This window comes from Myxine glutinosa, chromosome 11, assembly GCF_964187855.1.
Source record: "Myxine glutinosa chromosome 11, kmMyxGlut1.1, whole genome shotgun sequence".
Classification (NCBI taxonomy): Eukaryota; Metazoa; Chordata; class Myxini; order Myxiniformes; family Myxinidae; genus Myxine; species Myxine glutinosa.
Genome location: NC_136271.1, coordinates 73,420,802 through 73,437,146, shown reverse-complemented (window position 1 = coordinate 73,437,146; position 16,345 = coordinate 73,420,802). Strand labels below are relative to the sequence as shown.

The window sequence follows — 16,345 nt, the reverse complement described above, 5'->3', positions numbered from 1 at the left end:
CCGACTGACCGGCCTTTAACAGCAAAATTCCATACAGCAAAATTACTAAAACCACAGTGGGAGCTATGACATTTTATGTCTTTTTCTTCTTCTTGTTATGTCGTGTTTGCTTTCTTGTATTTTAAAAAGAAAGTAAGACATTCCATGATTCAAAATATCATTTGTTTGTAATTACAGGGTATAAAAACATTTTTACAGGAAGAAAACCAAAATTAAACAAATTTCAACTCTTCAGTGATTTTTTTTTTTCCCCTCCAGGGAGGCCAGGGTGGGGGAGCCGAATCTCCAAGGAGCTCAGGGTTCAAAAGGTTGAACAGCATGAATTAAAACATCCATTGCACTTCCTAATTTTGAAACACCAATTCCTCCTTCACTTTACTATCCCCAAAATGGCTCTGCAATGTAAAAAAAATATTGCTTCATTCCTGAAGGAATGAAGCCTGGTGTTGGCTTAGCGGTTAGGGTGCCGGCTTGGGATCCTCGGATCCTGGGTTCGAATCCCGGTCGATCGCTGAATTAACACCAGGGGGGTTGACTCAGCCTGTCATCCTTCCGAGGTCGGCAAATTGAGCACCAGCTTGCTGGGATGAATGATCCCAGTGTGTACCCCCGGTTTAGAATAGGTACACCGTATCCCTGCGCATCGTAAGAGGCGACTAAGGGTTGGCGCCAGGAAGGGCATCCGGCCATAAAAACATTGCCTCAAACAGGGAACCATGATTGTCATGGGGCCCGCAAGGCTAACCCCTGCTCTGACAGGGAAAATGGCCTTAAAACGATCATTCATTCCTGAAGGATTAAATGAACTCCATCCTTCAATTGTGAATTGAAGCGCAGTACACTGACGTGTATTCACTATCAGATGACAGCCGGTTTTATGCATACTACTACTATGGCCATTTTGTTTTCTTTGATCTTGCGTTTTAGCCACAAAATTTGGTTCAAAATATTCGGAATATGTAAACGATTAAACCTGTCGCATGTTATCCATGCAAGTATCTTTTTCGTTTGCACAAAAGTAGTTGCTGAATGGCTGTTAAAATCCCTTGGTAACTCCTGCAGGTGCCAGGTGTTCAATGGGACAACTCCCTCTGTATTGATGGGATGAATATGTTGATGGGATAAGTATGTTGATGGGATGACTGCTGACTGGACGAGTATGTTGATGGGATGACTGTCTCTGGGTTGACGTGAAGACCGTCTGTGTTGATGGAATGACTATATATTGTCGCGTCGACCCTGTAGAGAAGACCTCAGGGTGACGGATGACCAAACGAGCTTTAACTCTGAGGCGTGTACCCAAAAATATGGTGGTGTTATCTCTTTGGCGTGCATGGGAGGGTGCGAGGCCTTACCTGATCAGACACACACGCAGGGGTTATCTGATCCCCACAGACACAGAAACGAATATACAGGCACGACAAAGAAATGCAATAAATAATGGGTTTAATGAAGACAGATGCAACAGTAATAAAAACGAAATAAATGGTGAAGTAAAACAATTCTAACTGAGGGACCCTCCACACGGATACAGAGACACGACAAGGGAAGACAAATAAAAGAAAATGTGTTTGTGTGGTGCATTGGCCGGTACTCAGCCTGGCGTACGCAAACGGCCCTTGAAAGCCTGGTGGTCGTCGAACGGGAGTCATCGCGTGGTGAGCGCACAAGATGGCATGCAGTCGCACCCGTAGCAGCCACCGACCCGCAGAGCGGCAGCCAAAATCCCTCCTCTGATCGTCATGATCCACCGGGCTCTTACCACTCGCCTTGCTAGCGCGTACTGCTCAGAGCGCAGCTGCCTCCGCCGAAGGCACAGGGACAGCGTTATAAAACGTGACCGTCCACAATCAAAGCCAAGACTAGAGAGAGAGAGAGAGAGAGAGAGAGAACAATGGCGATCCCTTTTCTTTTCCCCTTTAGCATCTCGATAACGACATCCTTTTTGACCAATCGCCCAGCGCCATCGAATCATCCCAACCAATCGTCTTTCGGGGCGTGGCCTCAGGGCCATTCTTGACGCCCAATGACGAAGCTCGCGACGTGGCCTAGCTGTCCTTCGGGAATGTTCGGCTGGGTGGGATTCCTCTGCCGATCGGCATGTCCTGTCAAACTGTCGGCAATTGGGGTGGTTGTAATGGTGAACGTTTAAATTGTAATAAAACATAGGGAGAAATCACCGAGGGCCACTACACAGTGGGGAGTTAATATTGTAGTCCTACCTAATTAGCATAGCTCCACCCCCCATATGGAAACACATAGACGATCTTACCGGGCAGTCGACCTAATTTCGATACAGGAAGGTTTCTTCTTCAGGACATTCGGGGTACGTTAATCTATACAATTCTATCTCGACTAAGGTATTTCATTACCTACCCCCACACACATAACAATATTATATGTAGGTTTACTCTGTGAATGAAGCACTTCAGCATCTTCGTTTGTTTTCATTTTCCTAATGATTCCTGAAAGCAGAAACCTCCCCTTGGGGATTTGTGGCGGGGGTGATTGTCTTTGGTAATTCATGGAGACCCCTCTTTTTGCTCTTTCCAGGTGGATTTTGATATCGAACGCCCTTTTGGTAAGTAATTTCCTTTTTTTGCCGTTTGTGCTTTTACATGTGCAGCAAGGCAGCTTAGTTTGGAGCCAACCCCGATCAGTGTACATGGCCAACGGAGTGTTGAAGATATTTAATGTGGTGTAGATATTTCCTTGGTGAATATTTACCATTCGTGTTAAGTAATTAAATGTGATATTAGATATGCATCGTTTTTATGTATAGTTGGACACCTCCTTATGTGTCCAAAATTATCATCCCTTCTCACCTTTTAGTTGATGTTTTCCCCTCGTATTCTGTCCTTTAGGTGCTTTAAAGCCCTGAATGGATTTCTCTCATCTCCCCTTCCTGTTCAGGCTGGAGTTCCCCAAGGCATTGTTCTGGGCCCTGTGCTTTGTCTTCATCAATGATCTCTCCGACTCTCTGGAAAATCTTTGCTGATGACTCCACTCTCTGCCGCTCCATACCTCATCCCTCAGATCGGCAGTCTGCAGCCTCCTCACTCTCTGCAGACCTGGACAAAATCACAGACTGGTCAAACAAGAGCAAACATGTCTTTCAATCCTCACATATCTCACGCTCTTACTATGTCTCCCCGAAAAGACCGACTGGACAACCCTCCCATCTACTTTCTCAACAATCCTCTCCAAGAAGTTCTGTCACTCAAGCTTTTGGGTCTCACTATCTGCAATGATCTTTCCTAGGAAAACCACATTTCCAAGCTGGCCTCCAAAGCCAGTCGCTGACTGGGCATCCTCCGTTGTGCGAAGTCCTTCCTTGGCACACCTGCGCTCCTCACCACATACAAGGCTTTCATCCGCAGCCCAATGGAATAGGGCTCTCCCCTCTGGGCTGGTGCTCCTGCCTCACACCTAGCCCGGCTTCACGCTGTTGAAACCAAAGCTTTGAGAATCATTGGAATCTCCCACGATGAAGCGAACTCCGAGGGCCTTTCACTCACTCACCACAGGCAGGTTGGTGGTCTTTGTCTTCAACCGACTCCTCTCCGGCCTAGCTCTCCCAGCTCTGCCTGTGCTCTGTCCCCCAAATATTCCTACAGGTCGCACAGGATCTGCCAGCAACCCTCTTATGGTGAAATTGCCAAAATCAAGACTCGCTGCTCACCTTTACTCTTTCATTCCTCTTTACTCCCACCTCTGGAACAAACTCCCTCACTCTCTTCAATCCCACTCCTCCCTCCAGGTCTTTAAAACAGCTGTTCACCACCATCTCTTATCTTCCCCCATCCAAAACCTTGATCTTTTCTACCCCCGTTAATTCACCCCAGATCCACTTTTTTGAAATACCAACTTCTTTCCGGAAAGTCCTTGCAGTATCCATGTGTTTTATACTTCTCCCACCCACCCCCCTTCCCACACCTCCTCCCACAGATCTCCCGATGTCCCTGCTCTCAAATGTTGTGCTTGTGTGCTTCCCCCTCTTGTCTACCGCTCCCCTTTGTTTTCTGTTTGATGTGTCCGTTTTTTTTTTGTGATTAATGTTAGCTCTTTCACGAGCCTCAATCTTGTATGCACACACACAAAAAAAAGCACCTATTAGGCCTGGACGTGGCAGTTTTGGTGGGAAAGGGGATTGGACACTGTCAGCAGCAGCACATTACCTCAAAGTTATGGACTGAAGGCGCACAAGGGGTCGAAGTACCACGAGACTGTGCTTCGGCCCAATAATGAGTGAAAGTTGCATGGAGCGTCATGAGTGACGCATGTGCCCGAGGCCATAATAAAAGGTGGGTGCGAGAACGATCGAGGAGGAGAATGTGGTCGACGCCACACTAGAGGCCCCACTCGTTCGGGTCTCCATAGAGACAAGCCACACCTCTCTTTCGCCTCAGCTGCAGCACCAAATATTCACCTCTACCGCCTGCCAGGGCTGTGTCACACCATTGTGCAGGCTTTGTTGGGTTTCCCCCACAACTTTCTTCTTGTCTTGTCCTTCCCCTATTGTCTATGATGTGGTATGACTGCAGAGTCCTCAGTTAAATAATTAGGGATCCCCCGTTCATTCATTTGGTCTCATGGGCACGTATGATTGGTAGTGCATGAGGGGATTGTTTATTTATTCGTAGCAGGGATACCCATTCTACGAACAGAAATAATTAGTACATATTGATGCCACCTTTTGTTGCAAAACTGCACCACACCACACTACACTATTTATGACTCATGAAAACATGTGGCTTTACCATGGAAAGTTTATTGGTGAATTCTGTTTACATGTAAGATTTCCGTTGCCACCACTGAAATCTCTATTTTTTGTGCTTGAGGCCTGTCACAAAGAGATAGATGTTTGAATATGAAGCTCTGTTCGAAGCATCGTATGTCATAAATAGTATTCATCACATCTATCTATAATTCCAGTAATCTCTGTGTGTATGTATGTATGTCTGTATGTCTGTGACCGCTGTTTCTCGACAACCACGGGTCCGATATACTTTAAACTTGCCAGGTATATTGCTGGGGACCCGAGGATGTGCCTTTTCAAGGTTTCATATTAATCGGAGAAGTAGTTACCGAGCTATGTCCAAAAAACGATTCAACCAATCAGAGAGCAGCGAGCTATCACGTGTGCCGAACGTGGCGAACAGACTCTGCCTCAGACGGCACATTTGAGAGCGTATTCATTTATTTCACGTTGGCAAACTATGTTGCCGTTAAACTATGTTGTAAAACTAATTAAAACTAATTTGCGACATATTAATCGGAGAAGTAGTTACCGAGCTATGTCCAAAAAACGATTCAACCAATCAGAGAGCAGCGAGCTATCACGTGTGCCGAACGTGGCGAACAGACTCTGCCTCGGACGGCACATTTGAGAGCGTATTCATTTATTTCACGTTGGCAAACTATGTTGCCGTTAAACTATGTTTTAAAACTAATTACGTGCACGCTATGGCGATTTCTTTACCAAACTCCGCAAGCCGTTCGCTTTGGACCAAACCATTTCATGTAAATAGAGGGGGGGGATTGTCACCGTACTCGCAAGCCGTTCGCTTTGGACCAAACCATTTCATGTAAATAGAGGGGGGGGATTGTCACCGTACTCGCAAGCCGTTCGCTTTGGACCAAACCATTTCATGTAAATAGAGGGGGGGGATATAATTTTAGATATATATGTAGTACGGGCATGCCCTAGTTTCATAAAATCTAATAATGCTGGCTTCTGTTCCAGCCCATGGTAGATCGGGATAGGCTTCTTTTTATTTTTACCATGATTAAAAGTATGGTATAAAGATCTAAGGAAAAGAGATTCTTACCTCAGTGGGAACAGCCACACAAGATGGGGAGGGTGAGAGGTGGGGGAGCATGAACACTGAGTGTTACAATAAAATTTGCAGATGTAATGTTATTAGCTTTCCGTCCAAGTATGACATGAGTGTTTTTATCACCCTCCACCAAAAAACAAGTGGGTGAGAAATTTGTCAAGGGAAAACGATCACTCCCGAGGGAAAAAATTCCAGGGAGTGTACAAACATGAACCTCACTCGAGGGCTGAAGGCCAAATGGCTGAGGCATGCTAGGGCCTTCTCAAGGGCTGTGAAACCCATCATCCAGACTTTGCATTTAATATGGAATATTTTTTTTTTCTTGACTTGGGTTTACTTTCTGAACTCAGTATATCAATCTGGTGAGTTTCTTTTACCCTTCGGGGATGTCATTGTTGAAAGAACCATGTCACTGATTGTCTTTCGCAGCAAGAAGTCAATAACAGGATTATATCACAGGTGGCGTGACAAAATGTAAGGACAGGTACATTTGATGATTGGCTTCACAATCGGGTATATAAGGGTTGTTGCGTTCTGTATTAGTGGAAAACAACTGCTGCACGTCTACAAAAGTTTTTGCCGCTTCCTCTGGAGATGGTCCGTCAACTTGACAATGCTGTTTGTCATGGTGTGGTGGCTTTACGAAATTCTGGCATGAAACAGCGTGCTATTGCTCGGCAGTATGGCATCACTCAAGGTCAGGTGTCAAAGATCCTGAAACGAAATGCTCAGAGGGGTGTCCCTACTCCAATACCGAGGCCAGGACGTCCACGCAGAACCACAAGGAGAGATGATTGCCAGCTGTACCGGTTAGTCTGCAATGGCCGTACCAAGTCAGCTAATCGGCTTAGGGCTGAGTGGCAGCAACTGACAAATGTGCCTGTATCCAGAAGGCTAGTCAACCAACGACTGGTTCAAGCAGGCTATCGTGCCAGGCGTCCCCTGAGAAAGCCACGCCTAACCAGACAACACAGCCAGCGCCGATTGCAGTGGGCCAGAGAGCACCGTCAGGACATTGCAAGAGCACCGTCAATGGCAGCCAGGACATTGGAATCACGTGACCTTCAGTGACTAGTCTAGATTTCTGGTCTATTGTCAAGATGGCTGCGTCCGTGTGCGCAGACAAGTGCATGAAGCCCACAACGAAGATTGTATAGTGCTAAGAGTCCAAGCTGGAAGTGGTGGGTTGACCTTTTGGGCTGCTTTTCATGCAGGGGGCAAAACTGACCTGGTTGTTCTGAATGGAAACCTGAACCAGTTCAAATACAGGGTCATTCTGGAAGAAACATTGCTTCCATTTGCTCGTGCAGCCTTTCGAGGAAACTTTGTCTTCCAAGATGACAATGCACGGCCTCATCGTGCTCGCATGATCCAACACTTTCTTGCTGACCGTGGTGTAGAGCATATGGAGTGGCCTGCCATGTCCCTGGATATGAATCCGGTAGAGAACTTGTGGGCAGAATTAACGCGTCAAATCGACAACTTGGACCAGCAGCCGACCTCTATGCGTGAATTGCAGCAGACTATTGTCACTGCATGGCAAGCGATTCCTGTCCAAACCTTGGCAAATCTCGTGAACAGCATGCCTCAACGGGTACGTGCTCTCCTGAATGCTCGTGGGGGTTACACGAAGTACTGAACTGTAATTTTACTGTCCATAATCCCAGTCATAATTTAGCTTTTGTTTTTGTTGAATTTTTTTTTTGGCTAATGTGCAAAATAGAGATACTTCTGGAAAACGTACAGAAGTTTAACACAGTACTGTCCGTGAATTGAGTTCGATATCAGTTTACATCACTTTCAAGGATCAATTTATTTGCTTCGAAATGTCAAATGTGGTTTTTGTTTCTTTTAAAGGTCACATGAACAAAATCTAGAATAATTTCAACATAATTCTAATGAACTTTTGGTTCTAAGTCATCTTGAAAAGTAAGTTCACCCCCACAAAAAATATATTCCATATTAAATGCCAAGTCTGTATATAGAATAGTGTAGGCTCATGCTTGTTTTGCAATGAAAGCATGACGATTGCAAATATTGCACAACACTTACTGTAGCAGATGGCTTTGGCTTACCGCAGCATAAAAATGGCGAACGTATTATTTAGTTAGGTTATATTTGTGGGTGGAGTCAAGCCGGCTGTCTAGCTTATGGGTGGAAGACACAGCGTGGCTAAATAGATATGCTGGCCTTCGCCGTGTTATGTCATGTGATTGCTGTTGGCCAATTGGATTGTATATAAAAAAGGGGAAGTGGCCTTTGAAGGTTGAGATGGTGGTTGTCGGCCCAGCCCCCGCGGTCTTTGCAAAAACCGCGAACATACAGACAGATGACGAATTTTACGTATTAGATTTTATTTGTTTACTTTTGTGTGAGGATGCCAGTTTTGGTCCAATTTTCTCCAGTTTATTGCAATCGAGTCTCAAACTATGCCACGGGCTGTGAAAAGTGATACTACATGTCAAGCTGGAGTTGAGATGAAACCGTGAGCATGTCCGAATGGACTTTACATTATAACCATTAGGTTCAAACAGGCCTCGATCATCCAAGATGCATTATCCCTCTTGGAAAGTCAATTGTGGTCGAAATTACTTTACGTAAGTCGAGTCTTCAGATATGTCAGGGGCTGTAAAAATGAAATTAAATGTCGAGTCAGAGTCGAGATGAAGCTGTGAGGGGGTCCAAACGAACTCCACATTATAACCCTTGTCACCGACGATGCTGGTTTGTGACGATGGAGCAATAATTTAAATTTTACACATTTGGCAAGATGTGGGCTTGAGGAAAACTGGTAGATGGCGTGAGGCCATTAGACACGCAAAAGGCCTTGTATGTGAAGCAATGGTGCTGAGCTTCAGCATGCTGATGTGGTCGAAATTTAAGACGTCATAGAACAGCAAAAGAGAGTTGGAGTGTATGGTTCGATGAGTCCAAGACTGTGTCGAGAGTTGTAGATAGAGTGATCATAACCAACCGAGTGTGTGGGGGACCAGGCGGTTGTGGTGGAACTGAAGTCAGTGGGACTCTTGATGATTGGAAGGAGATAAGGAAGAAAATGGACTATGTAGGAGAGAGTTATTTGTGTTGGACTTTATAATTATATTTATAATTATATAGACCAACCAAGATGTATGGCAGGCTTGACTGTCTGAATGAGTAAGAGTTATGGGCCAAAAATAAACCAAGTAGAAAACTTCAGTGTTCAATCCAACATATAGTCTGAGAAGGAAGTAGTCACCTGGATGGAAAGATTGGTGAGGTTTGTGCATAGTCTTCTGATTTTAGAGCACCACATACTTGAGGAAGGTCGAGTAAGTGGGGCTTTGGAAAGAAGAGGAAGAAGGACAGTGGAAAAGAGATTGGGGGAAATCGGCATAAATGAAGAAAGAGTCATGAATAGTTAAAACAAGTTTGGAAGGTTTTAAAGTTTTACCTTGCCTTTCTAGGTGACGAATGCTTTAACATGTCCATCCCTGGCAAAGTTGAGAACAACACTCGCTCACAAAGCCAACAACCACAAGAACGTGAGTTTTGTTTTCAAAAAGCATCTATACATTCTTGGTTGCACTGGATTTAGAAAAATTTAATAAAATGCATCGGGAATTATTTTTATCATTACATCCTCATAGTTGTTCATTTCATTCATTCATTCATTCAGTTGTACATTCTTCATTGATGGATCAATATTCTGTGAACAGGCTTTATATATATATATATATATATATATATATAATCTCTATATACAGTGCATTCAGAAAGTATTCAGACCCCTTCACTTTTTCACATTTTGTTATTTGGAGCCTTATGCTGATATCGTTTAAATTCATTTTTTTCTCTCATCAATCTACACTCAATACCCCATAATGACAAAGAGAAAACATGATTTTAGAAAGTTTTGCAAATTTATTAAAAATAAAAAACTGAAATATCACATTGACATAAGTATTCATACCCTTTGCTGTGACACTTGAAATTTAGCTCAGGTGCCTCCCATTTCTCTTGATCATCTTTGAGATGTTTCTACACCTTGAATGGAGTCCACCTGTGGTAAATTCAATTGATTGGACATGATTTGGAAAGGCACACACCTGTCTATATAAGGTCTCGCAGCTGACAATGGATATCAGAGCAAAAACCAAGCCATGAGGTCGAAGGAACTGCCTGCAGAGCTCAGAGACAGGATTGTGTCGAGGCACAGATCTGGGGAAGCCTACCATAAAGTTTCTGCTGCATTGAAGGTTCCCAAGAGCATAGTGGGCTCCATAATTCTTAAATGGAAGAAGTTTGGAACAACCAGGACTCTTCCTAGAGCTGGCCGCCCGGCCAAACTGAGCAATCGGGGGAGAAGGGTGTTGCTAAGAGAGGTGACCAAGAACCCGATGGTCACACTGGCTGAGCTCCAGAGATCCTGTGTGGAGATGGGAGAAACTTCCAGAAGGACAACCTTCACTGCAACACTCCACCGATCTGGGCTTTATGGCAGAGTGGCCAGATGGAAGCCAAACAGTTCAATCTTGGTTTCATCAGACCACAGAATCTTGTTTCTCAGTCTGAGAGTCCTTTAGGTGCTTTTTTGCAAACTCCAGGTGGGCTTTAATGATCTCTCTGACTTTCTGGAGAATTTTCTCTATCTCTTTGCTGATGACTCACTCTCTGCTGCTCCATATCTCAACCCTCAGTTCGGCAGGCAGCAGCCTCCTCACTCTCTGCAGACCTGGACAAAATCAGACTGGTCAAACAAGTGGAACATGTCTTTCAATCATGACAAATCTCACACTCTCACTTTGTCTCTCCGAAAACACCGTCTGGACAACCCTCCCATCTATTTTCTGAACAATCCTCTCGAATAAGTTCTGCTCCTCAAGCTTTTTGATCTCACGATCTGCCATGATCTTTCCAGGGAAAACCACATTTCCAAGCTGGCCTCCAAAGCCAGTCGTCGACTGAGCATCCTCCGTCATGCGAAGTCCTTTCTTGGCTCCACTGAGCTTCTCACCACATACAAAGCTTTCATCCGCAGCTCAATGGAATACTGCTCTCCCCTATGGGCTGGTGCTCCTGCCTCCCACCTAGCTCAGCTTCACACGGTTGAAACCAAAGCTTTCAGAATCATTGGTTTCTCCCGCAATGAAGCTGATTCTGAGGGCCTTTCACTCACTCACCGCAGGCAGGTTGGTGGTCTTTCTATCTTTAACCGACTCCTCTCCAGTCTAGCTCCTCCTGCTTTGTCTGTTCTCTGTCCCCAAAATATATATTCAGGACGCACAAGATCTGCCAGCAACCCTCTTCTGGGGAAACTGCAAAAATCAAGACTCTCTGCTCACCTTCACTCTCTCATTCTTCTTTTTTCCTGCCTCTGTAACAAACTCCCACATTCTCTTCAATCACACTCCTTCCTCCAGGTCTTTAAAGCAGCTGTTCACCACCATCTCTTATCTTCCCCCATCCAAAACCTTGATCTTTTCTACCCCCATTAATACACCACAGATCCACCTTTTTCAAATTCCGTTTTCTTTCCTGAAAGTCCTTGTCGTGTCCATCTTGTTTATCCCGTGTACCCCACCCCAGCCTTCTCCATTCCACAGATCTCCCGATGTCCCTGTTCTCCACTGTTGTTGTGCCTCCCTCTCTGAGTCTCTGTTTCTGTTTATGCTTTTGTGTTTTATGTTAGCTCCTACATGAGCTTTGAATTTGTATACAAAAAAAAAAAAAATACATCAGCCATGAAATTTTGTGAATTCACACAAGGCATTGTTTGTGTTCTTTTGCACACCTCACATGTGCATGAAAATATAGTCGAAGCATTAGGAACGGGTCCCAGGTTCCATCCGTCAGTGAATTTGTTGGTCAGTGAATTCAACCCCATTGCTATGACATTCCAAATTGAGCCCAGGTGCATCTAATTTCCTTTGATCATCCTCGAGACGTGTTTACAAGTTGATTGGAGTCCACCTGTGGCCAAATCAATTGGTTGATTGATTTGGTATGGGGATGTATGGGGATGCTTTTCAGCAGCAGGGGCTGGGAGACTTGCAAGGATAGAGGGAACAATGAATGGAGCCAAATACAGGGAAATCCTTGAGGAGAACCTGCTTCAGAGTGCAAAAGGCCTTAAATTGCGGCAAACATTTACGTTCCAACAGGACAATGACCCCAACCATACAGCCAAACAACACTGAATGACTTCAGAACAACAATGTAAAAGTCCTTGAGTGGCCCAGCCTAAGCCCAGACTTGAGTAGAAGAAAGAAAGAACCGCCTTGGAGGCCATTTTCCCCCCGCAGAGCAGGGGTTGGCCTTTTTTTGGGCACCGTGGTCGCCTTTTTTGAAGCAATGTTTTATGGCCGGATGCCCTTCCTGCCGCCAACCCTGTTAGTCACCTCTTGCGACACGCAGGGAATTACCGGTGAAAGGGTACTCAATTTGCCGACCTCGGAATGATGACAGGCTGAGTCAACCCCCGTGGCATAAATTCAGCGATCGACCAGGATTCAAACTCAGGATCCTAGGATCCTAAGCCGGCACCTTAACTGCTAAGAAACCCAGACTTGAGTCCCATTGAGAATCTGTGGAAAGACGTGAAGATTGCTGTTCACGAACGCTCCCATCCAACTTGACAGAGCTTGAACAAATCTGCAAGGATGAATGAGAGAAACCCTCCAAATCCAAATGTGCAAATGTGATGCAGACATACCCAAGAAGACTCAAAGCTGTAATTGCTGCCGAAGGCACTTCTACAAAGTATTGACTCAGGGGGATGAATACTTATGTAAATTAGATATTTCTGTATTTCATTTTCAAAGGGCCCTGGTGTTGGGCTAGCGGCCAGGGTGCCAGCTTAGGATCCTAGGATCCTGGGTTTGAATCCCGGTCGATCGCTGAATTAACGCCAGGGGGGTTGACTCAGCCTGTCATCCTTCCGAGGTCGGCTAATTGAGTACCAGCTTGCTGGTAATTCCCTGTTTGTCGTTAAAGGCGGCAAAAAGGGTTGGCATCAGGAAGGGCATCCGGCCGTAAAACATTGCTTCAAAAAGGGGACCAAAAAACAACAACCACGGTTCCCGAAAAAGGCCAACCCCTGCTTTGCGGGGAAAAATGGCCTCTAAAGGTGGTTATTTTTATTTTTTATATTTTCAATAGATTTGTAAAAAAATTCTCAAAACCTGTTTTCACTTTGACATTATGGGGTATTTTGTGTAGATTGATGACAAAAATTTAAATTCAATCGTTTTTAAATTCAGGTTGTAACAACAAAATGAGAAAAAGTTAAGGGTGAAAATATTTTCTGAAGGCACTGCATAAGAAGCATCAATATCACACTGAAGCATCACACCACCAAAGTCACTGAAATAATTTGTGACTGAACATAAGAAAAGAAAAAAAACTATTTACAAGTTTAATCCACTTTTTTTCTCACCTTGCACATCCCATTGTGGTATAATTTTGCATTCCAAGTCACAATAAAAAGAGTGCAGCAACTAGAGAGGGAGTAATGATGATTCATTCAAAGGTGAGAGTGACAAGTCATGGATGTTAATATTGTGAAGGTGGCTTTGTATGTATAATTCCTTACCTGCTTGTACACTGTTCAGTTGAATACAGATGGCTGATCTTTGGATGTCTCATTGTCCCCTTCATCATTGTCCTGCTGTGGTGGTTTTATAAACACAAGCAAAGGTACAGTTTTTGACTATCACCTCCCTCAAAATATTTACACAAGGGTAGTTCAACGGTGTTGCACTTTTGTTAACAGTTGGTGTGTTTGAAACGTATCATCTAAACTGGCACAGGGATGATGATGCCACTTGTCCACACAAATGCCTGTAATTGAACCAACATGGGACATCTACGGTCCCTTAGGCTACAGTGGCGCTGAGCAGTTTTTTACTGAGCGTAATTTTTTTTCCAAAGTTCATTGCACATCTTCCTGAAGAGCTGACCATAAGTAGTTGGAGTAGGAAAATAATTCGGTAGAATTTGGGCTTCTGCAAAGTGTTCTGCAAAGTGTTCAAATTTGAACTTGAATCACCTTTGTAATCACTTCATTTTTCATATCGAAGTTATATGAACAAATAACACAAGTTTGATAATGGATGCTAGCTGATGACATTTGTTGTGTGTGTGTAAAAGATGGAGAGGCTCTGAAACGAATGGCCAGCCAGAGGATGCAATGCCACCTGAGGATGAAGAATTAGTGGATAGGTTGGTGTGAAACGAGTCGAGATACCAATGTGCATGTACGGGTAATTTTTTATTGGATGGTTAATTGCGTCTGACGTCATAAAAGCCAAATACTCAGGTCAAGGCTTTCTGTTTGTTTTTAAGAGCCACACACAACACCTACCCTGCTTTAGCTACAAGTGAGACCAAATGGAAATTACCATTCATGGTATGAGGGAAACAAATTTAATATCGTCGGTGCCACACTCTTACGAATGTGGCAGCTTGTAACTTGCGCTTGTACACATCTGGAAGCTTGTACGGGGGCGGTTCATGGTCTACTTGCACTTTATTTTCCACACAAATAAATAATTTTCCAAAAACGGTGAAACTTTCACCATTTCTCTACATATTCCCCGGCTACAAGAACACGCTTGCCCCATCGACGCAGCAATGGTTTTAAGGGCAGCTTCATACAAGTCTTCGGGAAGGGTATGCAACGACCAAGACATCGCCCTTCAAATGAAATTGACAAGGTGATAGATCGGGGCTGTAAGGTAAACGGTTTAGATCCTGTTAGGAGTATGACCTTTCTCACTTTCATTTTTAAGAAACACGCACACGTACACGTACACATTTTTTTTAGTTCAGGCTATCCCTAAAGTTTATGTTGAGCAAACTCATCAGTATTTGGCACAAATTAAGAAAATGAAAACTATTCCATAATCTTTGGAGATATATTTGGTAAATGTGCCATTGAGAATCCTATGAAATCTGTGGGAGGATCTAATTATTGCAAAATAATATTATTGAGGTTTATTAAATTGTGATAAATTGTATACAAGGGACTCGGATAAGGTCACAGTGTGGTATGTGTGTGGAAATTTACGTTTTGTTTAAAAAAAAAGAAAAAAAGTCTTTTGACAGCATAGCTTGATCAACATGCCAATGATGGAGGAAGTTTGTTGCTCGTGCTTCTGCCCAATGCCTTTATCCCAGACATTCCTCCTCCCCTGCATACCTCTGTTACTTTACTGTCATGTGGGAGGCACTGTCAATGAAAATGAATGGAAACTTTAAAATCCAAGACTTGGAACACCTTCGACATTTATTTGAGAAATGGGCAAAGGCACTGGCAGAAGTGTTACTCAGAATATACTAATTGAAAGTGAAATGGATTATTCTCACACACCTGTTTGTTTACCATAATTTTCCAATTGCAAACCGCCTAGCGTAAATATAAACTGCTCTCCCTAAGTATTGTTATTTTTGAAAAACAAACTCGTATAATAGAAACAGCAGCTGTGGAATAAATAAAGCACCATATCAAATTGCAATCGGATACACTTAATCTACTTAAGATAAAACAATTATAGACAATCTATATTGGCAAAGACATGTTTGCTGGTGCAGTCAATAAGTAACCCTAAAATATGTTTCACAACTTGTTTATTGCATGTGCGTGTGTTACAACTGTTATTTTTCAACAATCACCATTGCGTTAAATGCATTTTTCCAGCGCTTTACTAAGGCCTTCATTCCTCTCGGAAAAAAATATTTTGGCTGCTTGTGTAGCCATTCGTGCACCGCCTCTTGGACCTCTTCATCGGATCGGAAAGTGATTCCACCAAGCGCCTCTTTCAGTGACCCAAAGATGTGGCAATCCGAAGGGGTGAGGTCTGGCAAGTAGGGTGGATGAGGAAGGCATTCAAAATGCAGGTCCTCGATTGTTGCAGCTGTAGCGTGGGCAGTATGGGGCCGAGCATTGTCATGCTGCAGCAAAACACCGGTAGTGAGTAGTCCACGACGTTTTGATGTAATTGCTGGTTTCAGATGATTTTTAAGCAGGTCACAATATGTTGCACTGGTGACTGTGGTCCCTCTGGGCATGTAATGCTCTACAAGTGGGCCTCGGCTATCCCAGAAGAGTGTCGGCATCACTTTTCCAGCGGACGGCTGTGTGCGGAATTTTTTGTGCTTCGGTGAAGTTGAATGGCGCCACTCTTTGCTTACCCTCTTCGTTTCTGGCTGAAAATAGTGGACCCAGCTTTCATCCCCAGTCACTACACGCTGTAAGAAAGGGTCGCCTTCTGTTTCGATACATCGCAGAAGTTATTCACATGCATCCACTTGTCGTTCTTTCAGTTCGGGTGTGAGTTGTCTCGGCACCCACCTTGCAGACACTTTGCGGAACCCCAGCACGTTGTGAATGATATGGTGTGCTGAACCATGGCTAATGCTCAGTTTGGAGACTACTTCATCCAGCGGAATGCGACGGTTTTCCCTTAGCACACGCTCAACTCCTGCAACCATTTCTGGTGTGTCAGCTGTGTGAGGCTGGCCCG

At 44.1% G+C, this 16,345-nt stretch overlaps 2 protein-coding genes and 1 long non-coding RNA gene across 4 annotated transcripts in view; 2 read left to right on the top strand and 1 right to left on the bottom strand.

Annotated features, from left to right (window-relative positions):
• Positions 1-16,345, top strand: part of RCN2 (reticulocalbin 2) — a 425,951-nt gene that overhangs the window by 333,216 nt on the left and 76,390 nt on the right. The window lies entirely within an intron of this gene.
• Positions 1-16,345, top strand: part of LOC144894295 (uncharacterized) — a 66,969-nt gene that overhangs the window by 49,064 nt on the left and 1,560 nt on the right. For both annotated transcript variants that reach the window (XM_078786776.1, XM_078786775.1), the window contains 4 exons: positions 2,554-2,581; positions 9,287-9,364; positions 13,433-13,517; positions 13,971-16,345. The exon at positions 13,971-16,345 is cut by the window's right edge and continues 1,560 nt beyond it. In XM_078786776.1, the coding sequence (XP_078642902.1) occupies positions 2,554-2,581; positions 9,287-9,364; positions 13,433-13,517; positions 13,971-14,052 (273 nt within the window). In that variant the 3' untranslated portion in view covers positions 14,053-16,345. The remainder of the gene's footprint in view (positions 1-2,553; positions 2,582-9,286; positions 9,365-13,432; positions 13,518-13,970) is intronic.
• LOC137436780 (uncharacterized) lies at positions 1,430-13,490 on the bottom strand. The gene is made up of 2 exons (XR_010986362.2): positions 13,414-13,490; positions 1,430-3,071 (listed from the first exon to the last, which is right to left on the bottom strand). It is a non-coding gene; the product is annotated as an uncharacterized LOC137436780 (long non-coding RNA).